This window comes from Doryrhamphus excisus, linkage group LG5 (genome assembly GCF_037039965.1).
Source record: "Doryrhamphus excisus strain RoL-2023G ecotype Guam linkage group LG5, RoL_Dexc_Guam_v1.1, whole genome shotgun sequence".
In the NCBI taxonomy this organism is placed as follows: domain Eukaryota; kingdom Metazoa; phylum Chordata; class Actinopteri; order Syngnathiformes; family Syngnathidae; genus Doryrhamphus; species Doryrhamphus excisus.
The window spans coordinates 2,448,819-2,471,011 of NC_136361.1; the positions used below are offsets into that span (position 1 = coordinate 2,448,819).

The 22,193-nt window shown below is 35.7% G+C and overlaps 1 protein-coding gene across 1 annotated transcript; it reads left to right on the top strand.

Annotated features, from left to right (window-relative positions):
* Positions 1-15,617: 15,617 nt before the first annotated feature.
* Positions 15,618-21,779, top strand: LOC131108462 (peptidase inhibitor 15-A). The gene is made up of 6 exons (XM_058059415.2): positions 15,618-15,683; positions 15,753-16,045; positions 17,865-17,983; positions 18,073-18,205; positions 18,294-18,409; positions 20,478-21,779. The coding sequence occupies exons 2-6, from the start codon at positions 15,785-15,787 to the stop codon at positions 20,611-20,613; spliced, it is 765 nt and encodes a 254-aa protein (XP_057915398.2). The 5' UTR covers positions 15,618-15,683; positions 15,753-15,784; the 3' UTR covers positions 20,614-21,779.
* The last annotated feature ends 414 nt before the right edge of the window (positions 21,780-22,193 follow it).

Sequence of the window (22,193 nt, forward strand, 5' to 3'; positions counted from 1 at the left end):
AATTAACCAAGCATGTTTTTGGAATGTGGGAGGAAACCGGAGTACCCGGAGAAAACCCCGGAGAACATGCAAACTCCACACAGAGATGGCCGAGGGTGGAATCGAACCCTGGTCCTCCTAGCTGTGAGGTCGACTTTGACAAAAACATCATAGAGTGAAGCCACACTGTCGGAAATGAACACAGCTCATTAGCATTGTGTGTTGCCAGTCGGGTTTACTAAAAACAGTTTAACGGTCCAAATTCCACACACTTCCAAGACACTACTGTAGAACAACGGATAATTGTTTAGGAATACTATAATATACAACCGCAAGGTAAACAAAACTTAATAATATCTACTGTCGGGTAACACCGGAGTGGAATGGGACTTGATGACGCAACATCCGCACAGACTCCCTCCATCTGGATTCACTCTCTTCACTATGTGGGTCAAAGGTCAGAGAGGGGACGCTGAAGCGTGGTCCATTCAGACGTAGAAGCTGACGTGTAAGGCATGACGTCACCGCTGTCGACTGGTTAACAAGCTAGCGGATCTACGTGTGAGCTTTTGGCCGGCTGGAGGCAGGACTCGAGGAAAGTCACGTCCGACAATTCAAGATGAAACGGGAAAATGAAGGATTTCGCCTTCCCGGTTCAACATCTCCCATCAAGGCAACAAAGAGAGACAGTAAGGCAAGATAAAGCCTCCATGCTAATTGCAACCATACCGCATGGCATCCCGGCTTTCGATATGCGCTTATGAAGGCCGGGATATGATGTAGAAGGGAGCACCTGGTAACGTTTATTTTGGCCCCCAAGTCCAGCAAGACTCAGACAAATTTCCTGGTTGGTAACAAGCGAGTTATGTCACAACAAGCGAGGCCGATGTTGGGAAAAGAGACCATCGCTGTGCCTGAACAATAGCTGGTGTTCAGAAAGTAACTGCACTCATCATACTGTTAGCATGTTAGCTATTTTAATCATGTCAAAATACAAAAATAGTACATACGGAACATGGCATGATGTCGGAAGGCGACAGAACGGCCTACTTTTGGTGTTAGCATGCTAACATTCGGTACTTAGTGTTAGTATGCTAACTGTTAGCATTTTACCAATGTAAAAATGCGAACACAGACATGCATGCTAACTGTTAGCATGATTGCATTTAATCCACCAGGTGCTAGTATGCTGTTAGCATTTTAGCTCTTTTACCAATATAAAAAAACACAGACATAACATGAGTTAGCATGCTAGCTCTTAGCATGATTGCATTGAAACTACTTACAGTATGTAGAGATGAAAAACGTATACATGACATGATGGAGGTACAGCATAGAAAAGCTTTGAAGTACCATGTACTTCGTGCTATGTCACCGGGTGCTAGTATGCTGTTAGCATTTTAGCTATTTTACCTACATAAAAAAACAAACTCAAACATAACATGACTTAGCATGCTAACTCTTAGCATGATTGCATTTAAACTACTTATGCCAGTATTTTTACATTGCATTGAAACTACTTACAGTATATAAAGATGAAAATGTGTACATGATGGAGGTACAGCATAGAAAAGCTTTGAAGTACTCTGTACTATGTCACCGGGTGCTAGTATGCTATTAGCATTTTAGCTATTTTACCAATCTAAAAAAAACAAACTCAGACATAACATGAGTTAGCATGCCAACTCTTAGCATGATTGCATTTAAACTACTTATGCCAGTAATGCACCATATCACTAGTTGCTAGCTATAGCATTTTAGCATTTTGCATATTCCATTAAAATTTTGCGCCTAAGCAACCACCCTTTGAAGCAGGAACTGTCCATATGATATCACAACGTATCCAAGCAGGTTCACAATAGTGGGCATGCCCATCAAAGCTGACATTCCGAACACCCTACAGAACATACCTACAGAAACTCAGAAAAAGCCGTCTTTTGCAGAAAACGCTGGCAAAAATTGCACAAATTTCATTTAATACACTGTTTTTCACATCTTTGGTTTTCATTTCCCAATGGTCATTCTGCCCATTCATCTAATTCCATTTTTTTTCTGGTCTTATCCTGATACCGGACATGTGTCCGCAGCTGAAATGTCCATTTTCTGGGAAATGTGTCCAGCCAATAAGACAGAAGAATACATGTTAAATTATTCTTGGAATCAAAACAACCATTAGCGACACTCGAGATCGAGTATCACACGATATTAAATGATACGATTAACTCTGGAGGATCGCTTCCACTGAAGACAGTTCCCAATTCATTCAATAAATGGAATGGAATTAATCTTATGCATGTGATAATTTGGGATTTCCATCTTCTAAAATATATTTTAAGCAAATCTGCAAGCATAAGCAAGAGAAATTGACTGGCGAATGGTTTCAACAGAATAGGATTACCAACCCTTGCTGCTGTGATGTCAGGTTTGCAGATGATTTGCTTTTCTGATGACGTTCTGTTGTGAGCCGCAAGGATGAGAAATAAAAGGTTTGATTTTCCTCAGGAAGAGGAAACACCGTCCAACAGGTCATTACTACAACCGTTCATTTCTCTGTCAGCAGGACCTTTGGGCCAAAAAACTATCCTTTAAAAACAACAGTATTAAAATCCATTGGGGGAACCCATTTGTTTGAGTTTTGGCGTTCAACGGTTAGATCATTAATACACATTTCCAAAGCCAATAAAATGGAGTGAATTTGATCAGTGACAGAAAGCAAAAAACGAGGGCATCATTTATTCTCATTTCTAAACGGTTCATACGAGTTCATCCATGTTTTGTCTCCGACATGAATGCATAAATCCTCTCCTGCAATAACGCAGCGTCGAGTAAAACCAGAACGGAACACTCCAGCCGCGATAGTGGAATTAAACGTCGGAACGGAACGCAGCCTCTTTCCGTATTTGCTCCATAAAACCTGGCATGTTTGCACTGAACCAGAAGAAGCAAGCTAGTAAATTCTTACGAGCGATGCCACCTGCTGCACACTCACGCACAAAAAAAAAAAAACGCAAAACATATGAGATCATCTTATTTACAGCATGAGTGCAATTGCTGAATGTAATGTAGAGGACTTTTAGTGTATGGGATTAACGTTGGAAAAGCTGGGAAAACACAAAAAACACACGAAAAGGGGGTGAAAAAAGCGACTTCCAGTAATCCACGGAGACTTCTCCTTCACTTGTAACTTCAAAATCCATCACTTTCACAGAACGCAGAGCCCAACGAGGCCTGAACCTCCTTGATAAGCCGAGTCCAAGGACAACAGACCCGCTGATGTCATCGGCTGGATGAAGAGTCGGTGTGAGGATTGTTAACCCTGTTAGCCCTGCGTTGTTTGGGGGCTACATGACAGGAGGCTACTATGGGGAATCTCTATTAGGCCTTCAGAACTCTTCCTTGGACACGTGCAGAATTCTGCCATCGCTGTGCATCACAAGTGCAGCAAAACATTTAATTTAATTTAATTTAATTTAATTTAATTTAATTTAATTTAATTTAATTTAATTTAATTTAATTTAATTTAATTTAATTTAATTTAATTTAATTTAATTTAATTTAATTTAATTTAATTTAATTTAATTTAATTTAATTTTGTTTAATTTAATTTTGTTTAATTTAATTTAATTTAATTTAAATATTTCCTTTTGTGATATTTTTGTCTTAGTTTGTCTTTTTTTTACTATTTTCTTTCATTTTTCATTTTTGTCTATTATTATTAATACAAATTAATAATAATTAATAACATTGTTAAAACACTGCTGATGTTTTTAAAATAATTTTCAGCCGATGCTGGTCAAATACTATGTTGGGATGACACTGATTAAATAATTAATTAATTTTCTTTGAGTTTTTTATATAAAAAAATAATTACAATAATTTATTAACATAATTATTATTAATAATTTTTTAAATCTCTCTAAAAATACATTTTCCACCGGTGTCGTGAAAATGGCCCCTGAGACTGTGAGAAAAATCTGAGGGATTACAGAGAGTGTGTGTGTGCGGGGGGGGGGCTCCTCAGAAATAAGTGTCTTAGCCTGTGTATCTATTTTTGACATGTTACATTCCTTTGCCCCCCACATATTCTCGCCCATCTATAAGACATTTACAGCCATCTTTGATGCCCGGGCCTTGTAAGGCGGGACTGTGGCGGCCTTGTGGTCAAACACAGACATTTCTCAGGGTTCAGATGTCAGCTGAGAGTGAGACGGACAAACACGAAGAATATCCAGCGGGGACCTAAAGTTAGAGCAGAGATGTTTTATGGCAGGTACCAAAAACTATCACCTGGGACTCAGGAGGGGGTTGCCAAAACCAAAACAACCACTCTGGAGTTTTCTAGAGGTACGTAGTGTAGAACCCAAGGTGTTCTCGCTATTCAAAAGCCACCAAAAATAGCATCATTTGGGGTTCCACCAACCAAGGTTTTTTTCTGGAAAAATATGGATCAAAAGTCAAACTCCACAAGTGTCTTAGAAGAGTACCAGTGATGACAAAAAAAAGAAACATTTCAACATTATTAGAGCCTTCTGGACATGAAATAACACCCCTATAGTCACCTTTACACTTCCATTACCCAATTTAGTAAACATAAGAAAAAATAAGACGTAATATAGACTCACATGTTAGCATTGGGAGAGATCCTTATTGTTTTTTTTTTTCATTGGAGCTCCAGACATCGAAGTAACACCCCTATAGTTACCTATAATAAGATATAAAACACTCACACGTTATCATTGGGAGAGATTCTTTTTTTAATTGGAGCCCTCCAGACGTCTAAATAACACCCCTAAAGTCACCTATCATAATAATAATAAATAATAATAAAACACAATTCAGCCTCACATGTTAGCATTGGGAGATATTCTTTTTTTAATTGGAGCCCTCCAGACGTCTAAATAACACCCCTATAGTCACCTATCATAATAATAACAAATAATAATAAAACACAATACAGCCTCACATGTTAGCATTGGGAGAGATCCTTATTATTATTATTTTTCTTTTAATTGGAGCCCTCCAGACGTCTAAATAACACCCCTATAGTCACCTATCATAATAATAACAAATAATAATAAAACACAATACAGCCTCACATGTTAGCATTGGGAGAGATCCTTATTATTATTATTTTTCTTTTAATTGGAGCCCTCCAGATGTGTAAATAACACCCCTATAGTCACCTATCATAATAATAACAACTAATAATAAAACACAATACAGCCTCACATGTTAGCATTGGGAGAGATCCTTATTATTATTATTTTTCTTTTAATTGGAGCCCTCCAGATGTCTAAATAACACCCCTATAGTCACCTATAATAAGATATAAAACACAATACAGCCTCATACGTTAGCATTGGGTGAGATCCTTATTATTATGATTATTATTTAAATTGGAGCCCTCCAGATGTGTAAATAACACCCCTATAGTCACCTATCATAATAATAACAACTAATAATAAAACACAATACAGCCTCACATGTTAGCATTGGGAGAGATCCTTATTATTATTATTTTTCTTTTAATTGGAGCCCTCCAGATGTGTAAATAACACCCCTATAGTCACCTATCATAATAATAACAACTAATAATAAAACACAATACAGCCTCACATGATAGCATTGGGAGAGATCCTTATTATTATTATTTTTCTTTTAATTGGAGCCCTCCAGATGTCTAAATAACACCCCTATAGTCACCTATAATAAGATATAAAACACAATACAGCCTCATACGTTAGCATTGGGTGAGATCCTTATTATTATTATTTTTCTTTTAATTGGAGCCCTCCAGACGTCTAAATAACACCCCTATAGTCACCTATAATAAGATATAAAACACAATACAGCCTCATACGTTAGCATTGGGTGAGATCCTTATTATTATGATTATTATTTAAATTGGAGCCCTCCTGATGTGTAAATAACACCCCTATAGTCACCTATAATAAGATATAAAACACAATACAGCCTCATACGTTAGCATTGGGTGAGATCCTTATTATTATGATTATTATTTAAATTGGAGCCCTTCAGATGTGTAAATAACACCCCTATAGTCACCTATAATAATAATAATAAATAATAAAATACAATACAGCCTCACACGTTAGCATTGGGAGGGTTCCCTAATGTTCTTTACATTATTACAGTCCTCCAGGCATGAAAGACCACCCTAACAGTCTAGTTCAGACTCATATTACCAGCAATGTAGACTATTAGCATAGGGAGAGTTCCTTCCTGTTATCTATACCAATAAAAGACCACTAGGTGGCAGTAATATCCTCTACTGTCCAAGCAGTTGAACTTTGAGTACTTAACTTCTCCCAGGTAGACTCTGACCTTGAACAGGGTAAAGCGCTGTAGGAAATGGTGACATTTGTTTTTATTCCGAGACCACCTTGCATGCGATCCTGATGAGATCCTGCAATGTGGTTTTTAGGGTTGGGGAAAACCTGCTGGCTTCATTTCCATCCAATCCAATCCCTCAACGCTAAAACTGTGGACAATCACTCACTCTCCTACTGTGGAATTCTCACCATGACGCCTTTAAAGTGTGGACATTATCACACGGCGAAAGAAAAGCCTGCTCGGCTAAGTGGGCGTAAGACCATTTGATCCTTGCTTAGTTGGCACCGGGTAAGCGCCCGCCGAGGAACGCTCCAACTTGCAGAAAATGTGTCCAGAGTGCAGCGGTGACATCTGGAGAACTGTTACCATTCATCCTTTGGAGAATATGCAAATTGTTATGTGGGATTATTTTTAATGTGCGCTTACCTTCCTTGAGCCTATTAGGGCCCATTCAAGGGGGGTACCTGCCAGGAAACCAAGTACAATAACACAAGTGACACCATTGTTGCTTCCACTAAACCCGTGCGGAGCAGGAGGTGAAAATAAAATATATAATATGTTATTAATAATAATATTGTTAATAATATGTTCATTAATAAAATATGTTATATCATGTCTAGAGGACTCTAATAATGTAAAAAAATGGATTTAGAAAGTTTAGAACCTTTCTTAAGCCTTAAATTAAAAAATGTTCATGAATTAAAAAAAAATAATAATAATAACATATGTTAATAATAATATTGTTATGAATAATATATTAATAAAAAATGTATATCATGTTTAGAGGGCTGTAATGTAAAAAAAATGGATTTAGAAGGTTTTTAAAAAAAATGTTCATTAAAAAAATAAAAAATATAACATGTTATTAATATTAATATTGTTATGATTAATATGTCAATAAAAAATATATCATGTGTAGAGGGCTCTAATAATGCAAAAAAATGGATTTAGAAGGTTTTTAAAAACATTTAAGCTTTAACTACAAAAAATGTTCATAAAAAAAATCTAAAATATAACATGTTATTAATGATATTAATATTGTTATGAATAATATGTTAATTAATAAAAAAAAACTATATCATGTCTAGAGGGCTCTAATAATGTTAAAAATGGATTTAGAAGGTTTTTAAAAACCTTTCCTAAGGTTTAACTACAAAAAATGTTCATTAAAAAAATATATAAAAAATATAACATGTTATTAATATTAATATTGTTATGATTAATATGTCAATAAAAAATATATCATGTGTAGAGGGCTCTAATAATGCAAAAAAATGGATTTAGAAGGTTTTTAAAAACATTTAAGCTTTAACTACAAAAAATGTTCATAAAAAATCTAAAATATAACATGTTATTAATGATATTAATATTGTTATGAATAATATGTTAATTAATAAAAAAACTATATCATGTCTAGAGGGCTCTAATAATGTTAAAAATGGATTTAGAAGGTTTTTAAAAAACCTTTCCTAAGGTTTAACTACAAAAAATGTTCATTAAAAAAATATATAAAAAATATAACATGTTATTAATATTAATATTGTTATGATTAATATGATAATAAAAAATATATCATGTGTAGAGGGCTCTAATAATGCAAAAAATGGATTTAGAAGGTTTTTAAAAACATTTAAGCTTTAACTACAAAAAATGTTCATTAAAAAAATCTAAAATATAACATGTTATTAATGATATTAATATTGTTATGAATAATATGTTAATTAATAAAAAAACTATATCATGTCTAGAGGGCTCTAATAATATTAAAAATGGATTTAGAAGGTTTGTAAAAACCTTTCCTAAGGTTTAACTACAAAAAATGTTCATTAAAAAAATATATAAAAAATATAACATGTTATTAATATTAATATTGTTATGATTAATATGTTAATAAGAAATATATCATGTGTAGAGGGCTCTAATAATGCAAAAAATGGATTTAGAAGGTTTTTAAAAACATTTAAGCTTTAACTACAAAAAATGTACATAAAAAAAATCTAAAATATAACATGTTATTAATGATATTAATATTGTTATGAATAATATGTTAATTAATAAAAAAACTATATCATGTCTAGAGGGCTCTAATAATGTTAAAAATGGATTTAGAAGGTTTTTAAAAACCTTTCCTAAGGTTTAACTACAAAAAATGTTCATTAAAAAAAATATATAAAAAATATAACATGTTATTAATATTAATATTGTTATGATTAATATGTTAATAAAAAATATATCATGTGTAGAGGGCTCTAATAATGCAAAAAATGGATTTAGAAGGTTTTTAAAAACATTTAAGCTTTAACTACAAAAAATGTACATAAAAAAAATCTAAAATATAACATGTTATTAATGATATTAATATTGTTATGAATAATATGTTAATTAATAAAAAAACTATATCATGTCTAGAGGGCTCTAATAATGTTAAAAATGGATTTAGAAGGTTTTTAAAAACCTTTCTTAAGGTTTAACTACAAAAAATGTTCATTAAAAAATAAAAAACATAAAAAATATAACATGTTATTAATATTAATATTGTTGTGATTAATATGTTAATAAAAAATATATCATGTGTAGAGGGCTCTAATAATGCAAAAAATGGATTTAGAAGGTTTTTAAAAACATTTAGCTTTAACTACAAAAAATGTTCATAAAAAAAATCTAAAATATAACATGTTATTAATGATATTAATATTGTTATGAATAATATATTAATTAATAAAAAAAATTATATCATGTCTAGAGGGCTCTAATAATATTAAAAATGGATTTAGAAGGTTTGTAAAAACCTTTCCTAAGGTTTAACTACAAAAAATGTTCATTAAAAAATATATATAAAAAATATAACATGTTATTAATATTAATATTGTTATGATTAATATGTTAATAAAAATATATCATGTGTAGAGGGCTCTAATAATGTAAAAAATGGATTTAGAAGGTTTTAAAAAAACTCTCATAAGCCTTAAGTCTCATAAAAAAGCAAAAATAATATATATATCTAATCAATATAAAATATATATAATACAAAAAACATATTACAACAGAAATATAATAAAATGCAAAATAAAATGTCAAAAATATTTTTTAAATACTGGCCTGGCGTGCAAATGACTGCATCCTAACCAGCCCGCCATGGTCACGGGAGAAAGATTTTAATGACGTATGTTGTAAAGATTGTTTGCGGCACTTTAGGGCCCTTTTTAAAAATGACCTTTTTCTTCCAGGAATCACCTGCTGTCATCTTATAGCCGCGTGTTTGTCCCGTTTCCTACCTGGCGACAAGTCACTTCCTCAACAACATCCTGGCTGGTATCTAGACAACACGCAGCCTGGGATGGATTGTCTACATAGCAAATACGGGTTGTGTGTTTTGGGTTATACGGGGTGAAAGTGGACTGTTTACCAACTGGCCCCTGCAGGGCATGATGGGATAGAATTAAAGCGACCAAGAGAAAACCTTCTTAATTCGACAACACAGCAAACAGAAGCTTTTTTTCCTGCGTGTCATTTTTACATTCTCCACGATTTAGCAGCCGTGTGTGGAAGAAAGCTCCAAGTTAAGACCCCGGGCTTCCCACCAAGGTAAACCACCGTGACATGTGGCAATTTATTTTTGCCTCCGAGCCAACAAAAACCAGCCTGTGACATCACAGCTTCTGGACCGGGTTCCATTTCTTTTTATGCAGCGGCCTTGTTGATGCATGAGAAAGAATCCATGAGTTACAGCACATGAAAAGTCAATGCATGATAGCTGGAAAGTTGCCGGAATAAAAACAAATTCAGGAAGTAGTGTATGTCATATTTTATGTTATTATTTCTACAACGCTGGAAAATTAGAGTGTAAATTGCAATATAGGGGTGTTATTTTATGTCAAGAGTGCTCTAATAAGCTTCCCAATGTGCAAGTCTGTATTATGTCATATGTCTCATTTTCTCTTATTATGTGTACTATAATGGGTGTTAATTTTAACTATAGGGGTGTTATTGCAAGTCTAAAACAGATCTCCCAATGCTGACATGTGTGAGCCTGAAGTATGTCTTATGTCTTTGGGTAAAAGGGGTGCAAATGTGACTATAGGGGTGTTATTTCGTCTTTAGAGGTCTCTACTAATGTAAAAAATAACAGGGATATCTCCTAATGCTGACATGTGTGGTCTGTATTATGTCTTATTTTGCCTACTATAATGAGTAATAGGAGTATAAATGTGACTATAGGGGTGTTATTGCAAGTCTAGAGAGCTCTAATGTTAATAAAAGAACAGATCTCCCGATGCTGACATGTGTAAGCCTGAAGTATGTCTTATGTCTTTGGGTAAAAGGGGTGCAAATGTGACTATAGGGGTGTTATTTTGTCTTTAGAGGTCTCTACTAATGTAAAAAATAACAGGGATATCTCCTAATGCTGACATGTGTGGTCTGTATTATGTCTTATTTTGCCTACTATAATGAGTAATAGGAGTATAAATGTGACTATAGGGGTGTTATTGCAAGTCTAGAGAGCTCTAATGTTAATAAAAGAACAGATCTCCCGATGCTGACATGTGTGAGCCTGAAGTATGTCTTATGTCTTTGAGTAAAAGGGGTGCAAATGTGACTATAGGGGTGTTATTTCGTCTTTAGAGGTCTCTACTAATGTAAAAAATAACAGGGATATCTCCTAATGCTGACATGTGTGGTCTGTATTATGTCTTATTTTGCCTACTATAATGAGTAATAGGAGTATAAATGTGACTATAGGGGTGTTATTGCAAGTCTAGAGAGCTCTAATGTTAATAAAAGAACAGATCTCCCGATGCTGACATGTGTAAGCCTGAAGTATGTCTTATGTCTTTGGGTAAAAGGGGTGCAAATGTGACTATAGGGGTGTTATTTTGTCTTTAGAGGTCTCTACTAATGTAAAAAATAACAGGGATATCTCCTAATGCTGACATGTGTGGTCTGTATTATGTCTTATTTTGCCTACTATAATGAGTAATAGGAGTATAAATGTGACTATAGGGGTGTTATTGCAAGTCTAGAGAGCTCTAATGTTAATAAAAGAACAGATCTCCCGATGCTGACATGTGTGAGCCTGAAGTATGTCTTATGTCTTTGAGTAAAAGGGGTGCAAATGTGACTATAGGGGTGTTATTTCGTCTTTAGAGGTCTCTACTAATGTAAAAAATAACAGGGATATCTCCTAATGCTGACATGTGTGGTCTGTATTATGTCTTATTTTGCCTACTATAATGAGTAATAGGAGTATAAATGTGACTATAGGGGTGTTATTGCAAGTCTAGAGAGCTCTAATGTTAATAAAAGAACAGATCTCCCGATGCTGACATGTGTGAGCCTGAAGTATGTCTTATGTCTTTGGGTAAAAGGGGTGCAAATGTGACTATAGGGGTGTTATTTAGTCTTTAGAGGTCTCTACTAATGTAAAAAATAACAGGGATGTCTCCTAATGCTGACATGTGTGAGCCTGAAGTATGTCTTATGTCTTTGGGTAAAAGGGGTGCAAATGTGACTATAGGGGTGTTATTTCGTCTTTAGAGGTCTCTACTAATGTAAAAAATAACAGGGATATCTCCTAATGCTGACATGTGTGAGCCTGAAGTATGTCTTATGTCTTTGGGTAAAAGGGGTGCAAATGTGACTATAGGGGTGTTATTTCGTCTTTAGAGGTCTCTACTAATGTAAAAAATAACAGGGATATCTCCTAATGCTGACATGTGTGAGCCTGAAGTATGTCTTATGTCTTTGGGTAAAAGGGGTGCAAATGTGACTATAGGGGTGTTATTTAGTCTTTAGAGGTCTCTACTAATGTAAAAAACAGTGTCTTATTTTGCCTTATAATGCCTACTATAATGAGTAATAGTAGTATAAATGTGATTATAGGGGTGTTATTGCAAGTCTAGAGAGCTCTAATGCTAAACAAACAGGCCTCCCGATGCTGACATGTGTGAGCCTGAAGTATGTCTTATGACTTTGGGTAAAAGGGGTGTAAATGTTACTATAGGGGTGTTATTTAATCTCTAGAGGTCTCTACTAATGTAAAAAAAGAACAAGAATCTCCCAATGCTGACATGTGTGGTCGGTATTACAATTATAATGCCTACTATAATGAGTAATAGGAGTATAAATGTGACTATAGGGGTGTTATTACATGTGTGTGGTCTCTAATAATGTTAAAACACACATTTAGAGGGTTTAAAAAAGAGGTTTTCTATGCTCTAACTAGGAAAATAGTCCATTCATAAAGAAGGACTCCTACCTGGTGGAAATTCACTTATGGGCATTCAGAAACCCAAAGTATGAAATAATACAACAGCAGGGAAGATGAGCGGTGCATTGGTGGTGTATTCGGTCTATTCACATGCATCTCTTTTGAGTGGCTTTCCCATGTGGCGCTGTTGATGCCAGCAAAGTAACAATAAGAGCGGGTGGGCGAGCCAAACTCGTGCGCTATGACTGCTGCTGGAAGAGCAGAGCGATGAGGTTCGGTTACCGTGCTTATTGACTCGTCAAACTCGGGGCAGACTGTCACGTATTGGATTTACTTTGCAAGATTTACCAAACCTTTTTCTGAGTACGCTCGCTACACCGGGACCAAAATGACATTTGAATGCCTCAAAGAGAGAGCGAGGTGAAGCTTGGAATGTTTATAAGTGAAAAAAAAAAAAAACGCAGCATATGCCCGGAACAATGCTGTTATTATTCTGCTGATAATTTCATAATAAGGCCTGTGGAGAGTCACTGGGTTCAGTGTGGAAGCAACGGCCAGCGATTGGAGAGGGAGGGAGCATCATCTGGGGCCTTGGAAGAGGCGGCACGTGAAAAAGTTGTGTGTGTGAGAAAAAAAAGAAGAGTAAATCTTGTATTTCAATTCATTTGTTGGGGCCTGGAATACATATTATGATAATATGACCAGCCAGGAACCCTCTGTAGACCGGCTAATCTGATTATGTGGCCGAGAGATGAGAATATTGATAACATGTGTCAAGTTCAATCCAAATACTGAGACCATGCTGCAGTCACATATACATAGACACTGCTTATATGTAACATATAGTCTCATATCGTCACTGCAAAGGGGTCCAAACCTGAATATTTTGACATTATTCCCATAATCATCATAATCATTTGATACGGTAATGGTAATGGTAATGGTTTAATTTCATTTCAACATGCATCAGATTACCATTGAATGCATCACATAATCAGTTCACAGTTCCACATGTCCAAAAGGAGTAGGAAGAAGCAAAGCTGTTACATTTGTTCACTTCCTGCTTTCCGTAATACAGTTTAAGGGTTTTTTTTTGGTTTTGTTTTAATTTTTTTTTTACATTTTTTTACATAAATTTTTTTATTTTGTAATTTTTTGTCCCGTACCGAAGTACAAGGTGATATGACCATACAATGACGTTATGTGTACCATAGTAAGTGTGAATATAGTGATATATACAGCACATCATGACATCCTTGTAATAAGCAAACATCAACTACTCATAACATACTATTTACTTTATTTTCCAAAATGTACAGCTCATATTACGACTTTACTGACATTTTTCCTTTCCTGATCGATATCAATATCCAATATCGTATTTACAAAACTTGGTAAGTGATTTCACACCGCAGACATGCTGAGCTTGTTTGCCGAAAAACCTACATATGTTCCGATATCGGACCACACTGGAGTAGGTCTCGTCCTATCAATCTGAATTTTGACCTCACTTGACCTCCTTCCTATCTTGGAGAGGCGACCATTAAAAAATGTGTTTCTAGTTTGAGCAGTGTCGGAAAACACTCATCTGTTGTAAGCATCGAACGCAACAGCAGATCAAATGTAGCCAATATGGATCTGGTGTGATCTAAGGGAGTGGGAGCGGAAACATATATGGAGCGATATCCTCGCACCTGAAAAGATCATCACTTCCAAGACAAATGTGGAGGGAAAGACAAGCAGAAGAGAAGAAAGAAGAAAACAGGAGAAGAGGAGGAGGGGCGGCAGGGGTGGGGGGGGCAGGAAATGTCTTCCTGCGTCACGTTGCTTTAATGCGTTCAGCAGCTGCCAATGAAAATGACGAGCAGCAGAAGTGGTATTTTTTTCCCCTCCTCGGCCTCGGCGTCTCGCCCTGGAAAACCACACAGCTGGAGCCGCGCGGCCAACGAACAAGTGTAATCTTCATGGCGTAATGAAGGTGACGACCAAGATGGATGGACGAGGACGCCGCCGTTTGAGTCATGGCTGCCGGTTTCTTCTCCAACGTCACGCACGTTATGCCAGAATCAGCCACTCCGGCCGTCTTTCATGGGCCACAACGTGCGGCGAGGCGGACCGAAGCAATCTGGTGATCCAACGTAACCATAACGCTCATTTTTGACGGACATAAGCCGCCCTGCTTCTGTTATTGTGCAGCAAAAACACTTTTTTATGAGGTCAATGCCACTCATAAAAGTGCAACTGCTCTCACGTCAACCCTGTATGCTGATTACAGCCTCTAGGGGGCGTATTTTCATGGCGTTCAATGGAGGTAGTGATATTTTGGGGATGATTGACGGTTTCTTTAAGCATTCATACCAATTCATCAGAGAATTGCAATTTTAATTTTGAAATATATTCAAGTAAAATACATATTGACGTTTTTAAAAATAATTTTGCTAATTTTTGGAAAATGAGCTGTGAATGCATACCATACACATTTCATTGTTAGTCAATACCAGAGCATTATTATCTTTGCATATATGAATTGTAATAAAATAAAATAAAAATAACAGCATAATTCTTGGACAAGTTGTGATTGTTTTTTGTGTTTTTAGTAATTTTTTAAAATTATTTCTCAGGGAATGTGAACTAAAACACACATAATTTCAAAAATGAATTAATTTGTGTTGTTAAATTAATATCTAAGCATGGTTATTTTTTAGAAAAATAAAATCAAAGTAAAATGACATTTTTTTGTATTTTTAAATTAATTATTTAATGAAAAGTTTTTCTTGAAAAAATAATTCTCATAGAAAATAAGCTATATACTGTATATATATTACATATATATATTATGTTATATTAATACTTCACCGTTATCTTTATAAAAATTATATTTTCTTATGAAATAATAGCCATTCAAGTCCAAAGTTGCAAAAAATGGAATAAAATGGTGTCCAAATGACGCTGTTTCAGGTGACAGGGAGGGAGGAGGGTGAGGGTGGTCCTCTACCTCCACATGCACTTCCTGCGTCGTCCACTGGATAGACTATATAAACCCGCAGAGACCACCTTCTCCTGAAGACCTCTTATAGTTTGCAAAGCTCCCAAAACTGAGGTGCAAAGGACAACTCCAGGGGATCTCTTGCAGAAGAAAAAGGTAGAAGAAGTTTTATCTCTCATCCTCCTTAGAAGTCAAGTAGACTCAACAAATTTACTTCCATTGCAGCTCCCAATCCGAGGCGCCAAGGATTTGCAAGCATGCAGCCTCACTTCCTTGCCTTCGTATTTCTGTGCACACAATGCGGAACAAGTGCGCTGGCTGTGGACGCGGACGCCGCAACCGACGCGCCATCCCCGGCGTCACAAATGACCAATTTCACCGGCACCGGAGCCGGAACCGACACTTCTAAAAGCAGGAGGAAGCGGTACATTAGCCAGAACGACATGGTGGCCATTCTTGATTACCACAACAAAGTGCGAGGCAAGGTGTTCCCTCCGGCGTCCAACATGGAGTACATGGTGAGTGGCCCTGCATGTTGGACAACCATGCGTCAGGACTAAAGTCACACTTTCTAGAAGGGAATTGGCATCTTCAGCTGTCGGACCACCTAAGTAGTCACTTCCAAAAGGAAGCAGGGGTCATGTGTCCTAGAGGAGCCCCACTGGCAACAGCAATGTGGACGCCTGTGGGTGCCTGCAGTTATTTGGCAGGAAATACACCACCGCCATTATCATAGGAACTCATGTTGATATATCATATTAATCCCATACTGGGTACTCATCCTAACGTTTATTATTATTTATTTATTATTTATTCGATTTAATTATAAATATATTATTGATAGTTTTTGCAACATGTGAAATTATATTGTTATACTGTATATTGTGTTTTTCCACACATAATTTGTTATGTATTTATACATTTTAAAAGATTATTTTTGAAGTTTCCCAAATTTTCAATGAGAATTTATTATTTTTGTAATTATATTTTTATATTAAAAATATATGTGATTTTTTGAATTTATTTTATTTATTTATTTTAATTATAAATATATTATTGATAGTTAAAGATAGTCAAATTATATTGTTATACTGTATATTGTGTTTTTCCCACACATAATTTTTTAAATTTATTTATACATTTTAAAAGATTATTTTTGAAGTTTCCCAAATTTTCAATGAGAATTTATTATTTTTGTAATTATATTTTTATATTAAAAATATATGTGATTTTTGGAATTTATTTTATTTATTTATTTTAATTATAAATATATTATTGATAGCTAAAGATAGTCTAATTATATTGTTATACTGTATATTGTGTTTTTCCACACATAATTTTTTAAATTTATTTATACATTTTAAAAGATTATTTTTGAAGTTTCCCAAATTTTCAATGAGAATTTATTATTTTTGTAATTATATTTTTATATTAAAAATATATGTGATTTTTGGAATTTATTTATTTTAATTATAAATATATTATTGATAGCTAAAGATAGTCTAATTATATTGTTATACTGTATATTGTGTTTTTCCACACATAATTTTTTAAATTTATTTATACATTTTAAAAGATTATTTTTGAAGTTTCCCAAATTTTCAATGAGAATTTTTTATTTTTGTCATTTTATTTTTATATTAAAAATATGTGATTTTTGGAATTTATCAAATTTTAAATGATACATTTTACATTATATTTACTTAATTTGATCATAAAAAAAATGTCAAATTTTAAAGCTTTAAAATATTTTTTATTATCATTATTTATTTATCATGATTTATTTTTTAAACATATTTTAAAATGAGTACGATGTATTCAAATGCAACTCTTCCCTGACTTTCACTGATACTCGTCACTGATTGGCCGGCAGAAGTCACATGGTTGTTCAGCCTTCCAGTGATGCATGTGGTGTTCATGTAGACTGGAACTACCAAATATGGTGCCTTGCTCTGTTAGAAAGTTATGAAGTTTGTTAGTTATGAAGCTAAATCATAGGATGATGACGACCCCCCCCCACACCCCCCACACACCACTTATGTTTGGGTGTCTAGCAAGCCTCCATGTTGGGAAAGGATCCAATTTTCCATCACCATGATGGAAAACTTTTGGGATCAAAGAGTCGGCCGATAGGTCGGCGGCTTTCCTCTCTTATGTAACCGTTGTGATGGATGCCGGTCGTCATGACAACAGCGCCTTATCTCACATCTTACCGCTGAATGGGACGAAGATGGAGGGGATGTGGTGTCTATATTTTACGTCAGTTATGTAACGCTTGCCATGCGTGTGTGTGTGTGTGTGTGTTGTGTTGTGTGTGTGTGTGTTGTGTGTGTGTAGGTGTGGGATGACAATCTGGCCAAGTCAGCTGAGAACTGGGCCCACGCCTGCCTGTGGGAGCACGGCCCGTCTCACCTCCTCAGGTTTCTGGGTCAGAATCTCTCCGTCAGGACAGGACGGTAGGTGACATTTGAACTCGGGTCCAATTCCGAATTGTTTGAGGTGTTGCACGGTACGTGAAGATTAGCTAACATGCGTCTTTTCACAGTTATCGATCCATCCTCCAGCTGGTGAAGCCGTGGTACGACGAGGTCAGGGATTATTCTTTTCCTTACCCCCGCGACTGCAACCCCCGATGCCCCCTCAGATGCTACGGCCCCATGTGCACCCATTATACACAGGTAAGGATTACTGTTACTGTGTTACTGCCCCTGACCGCGCCGAAGCAGAACGCCGCATTTCCACGCTCCTCCTTGGTCTGTTTTACAGATGGTGTGGGCCACCACCAACAAAGTGGGCTGTGCCGTTCACACGTGCCACAACATGAACGTTTGGGGTTCCGTGTGGAAGCGGGCGACGTATTTGGTCTGCAACTACTCGCCAAAGTAAGTCGCCGTCACGTGCGAATCAACCCCTTAACCTAATCCCACCGTGAGTCGTATGTCTTATTATGTCGACTATATTGGGAAATAGAGTAAAGGTGACTGTAGGGGTGTTATTTCATGTCCGGAGGGCTCTAATAATGTTACAAGAACAATAACTATCCCAATGCTAGCATGTGAGCCTGTATTATGTCTACAATATTGGCTAACAGGAGTGTAAAGATGAGAATAGGGGTGCTATTTCATTTCTAGAGGGCTCTAATAATGTTAAAAAGAACAAACTACCTTGTATTATGTTTTATTATATCTACTATATTGTGTAATATGAGTGTGGAGGGGACCATAGGGGTGTTATTTCATCTTTAGAGGGCTCTAATAGAGTTAAGAAGAACAAACTACCTTGTATTGTGTTTTATTGTAGCTACTATATTGTGTAATATGAGTGTGAAAGGGACTATAGGGGTGTTATTTCATGTATAGAGGGTTCTAATAATGTTAAAAAGAACAAACTACCCTGTATTATGTGTTGTTATATTTACTATAATGTGTAGTATGAGTGTAAAGGGGACCATAGGGGTGTTATTTCATGTGTAGAGGGCTCTAATAATGTTAAAAAGAACAAACAACCCTGTATTATGTGTTGTTATATTTACTATATTGTGTAATATGAGTGTGAAGGGGACCATAGGGGTGCTATTTCATGTGTAGAGGGCTCTAATAATGTTAAAAAGAACAAACAACCCAATATTATGTGCTATTATATTCACTATATTGTGTAATATGAGTGTAAAGGGGACCATAGGGGTGTTATTTCATCTTTAGAGGGCTCTAATAGAGTTAAAAAGAACAAACTACCTTGTATTGTGTTTTATTATAGCTACTATATTGTGTAATATGAGTGTGAAAGGGACTATAGGGGTGCTATTTCATGTATAGAGGGCTCTAATAATGTTAAAAAGAACAAACTACCCTGTATTATGTGTTGTTATATTTACTATAATGTGTAGTATGAGTGTAAAGGGGACCATAGGGGTGCTATTTCATGTGTAGAGGGCTCTAATAATGTTAAAAAGAACAAACAACCCAATATTATGTGCTATTATATTCACTATATTGTGTAGTATGAGTGTGGAGGGGACCATAGGGGTGTTATTTCATCTTTAGAGGGCTCTAATAGAGTTAAAAAGAACAAACTACCTTGTATTGTGTTTTATTATAGCTACTATATTGTGTAATATGAGTGTGAAAGGGACTATAGGGGTGCTATTTCATGTACAGAGGGCTCTAATAATGTTAAAAAGAACAAACTACCTTGTATTATGTGTTGTTGTATTTACTATATTGTGTAGTATGAGTGTAAAGGGGACCATAGGGGTGCTATTTCATGTGTAGAGGGCTCTAATGTTAAAAAGAACAAACAACCCTGTATTATGTGCTATTATATTCACTATATTGTGTAGTATGAGTGTAAAGGGGACCATAGGGGTGTTATTTCATTTCTAGAGGGCTCTAATAATGTTAAAAAGAACAAACTACCTTGTATTGTGTTTTATTATAGCTACTATATTGTGTAATATGAGTGTGAAGGGGACTATAGGGGTGCTATTTCGTGTATAGAGGGCTCTAATAATGTTAAAAAGAACAAACTACCTCGTATTATGTTTTATTATATCTACTATATTGTGTAATATGAGTGTGAAGGGGACTATAGGGGTGCTATTTCATGTATAGAGGGCTCTAATGTTAAAAAAAATAAACTACCCTGCATTATGTTTTATTAAATGTACTATATTGTGTAATATGAGTGTGGAGGGGACCATAGGGGTGTTATTTCATCTTTAGAGGGCTCTAATAGAGTTAAAAAGAACAAACTACCTTGTATCATGTTTTATTATAGCTACTATATTGTGTAATATGATTGTGAAGGGGACCATAGGGGTGTTATTTCATGTCTAGAGGGCTCTAATAATGATACAAATCATCTGGTCAATGCAATCACTTGAAACAGGAGTTCAGAACATTCAAAGAGAGATTGCGGGTCTGTTCACACGTCTCCTTTTGTGTCTTTTAGGGGCAACTGGATCGGAGAGGCTCCCTACAAAGTCGGGGTGCCCTGTTCCGCCTGCCCCCCCAGCTACGGGGGCTCGTGCAGCAACAACATGTGCTTCCCCACCCTGAAGACAAACTACCTGCACTGGTTCAAATAAACACAAGATGCCCCCCCACCACCACCACCACCGCCCACACCCCTCCCAAGCCACAGTACCACAGAGACACTATTCTCATGGAGTAGCGTCCGGATTTGCACAAGAGACATGGACCAGTCTATTTTTGTATATTTGGGCTTATTTAAAGACACAAAGCCACGTTTGAAGGCAGCAGACCATTTTTGACCACGTGTACATAAACTGTAAATTAATTCTCACCAGATTTTCTAATTTATGCGTAGAATCCTTCCCAAACATCCACGCCAGCAGGGTGCTACGTAGAGTTTACGGCGACGCCGATGGCGATGGCGGCGGTCCGAACGTGACGACAGCTGCTCATGCGTGCTCACTACGGTGCTATACGGGCATCACACCTCCATGTTGTGTGCTCTGCCTTTTAGGAATGCTGGAATCCAACCTTCAAACGGACGCCAACGTAGCCACGCTACACGCTTCACCCTCGGCCGTCTATTTTTGTCCCGTGAGGAATCGCTCGGACAAAAGTGCACTTGACTGTGAAATTTGAAATGTAAACATGACCTGACTACTTCTGTTTTTTTTTTTTTTTTTTTTAATTTCTTCTTAAACGCAGTTTAAATCTGCACTTATTTGGCTTTAACACCGCAAATGATTTGTCTAAAGCACAACAGACGTGAGCCCTTTTTGTATTTGATAATCATATGTGTTATACTGTATTGATATATCGGAAAAGTGATATTTTTTTGTCATGCAATTCTGGAGCGAGACATTCAAGTGCACCTTAATTGTTGTAAAAGTCCAAAATTGCAGAAAAATCCTTTTGTATACATGTACATAATCATCATACTCGGACTAGCCTTTCTACTACAATTATTGTATAAGTTATTCATTTTTTTATATACATGATATATTATATTTTTGTATTGTTTTGTTCAACAATAGCGAAACAATTATTAGCATTTGGGCAACAAAGCACTAGCAAACTAGCCTGGCAAATCCAACATCTTTGCAGCAGCGTTATGAACTGATTGAAGTGGGCATTGCTGCTAAAAAAATTTAAAATATATATATAAAAAAAAAAAAAACAGGAAAAGTTCCGCACTGACTGTATTGAAATCAACAAGACTTTTATGCAATGAAGTGCTCTCTTGCTGTTGGAATGTTTAATAAAGTGATGTCAAAATGGCTCTGAAAGTGTGATGATGGCCATAGAAGAAGAGGAAGTTGTTGAGATGTGTGGACTTTTGGAAATACACAATTTTCTGATTTTTATGTACAATATTTTGACATTTGAGAAAGTGTACAGCTTCTTCAGTAGGACCCAAGAGTTAAGGAACCTAAAAAGGGTGAGTAGTTTTGCTTTAGTTTAGTTTTAAGACATGGCTGCCTTTCTGTGCAAACACACAGTAAATGGATTTACTGATTTTTTACACTAATTTAATACACTATTTGCACATTTAATACACTATTTTAAGCTGTTTTTAATCCTTTTTATCTTAATTTTCCTTGAATACGATCCAAGAGTTAAGAATTTTAGAAAGGGTGAGTAGTTTAGTTTTATTTTACAACTGCATTTTTATACAGTTTTTATTTTTAATACA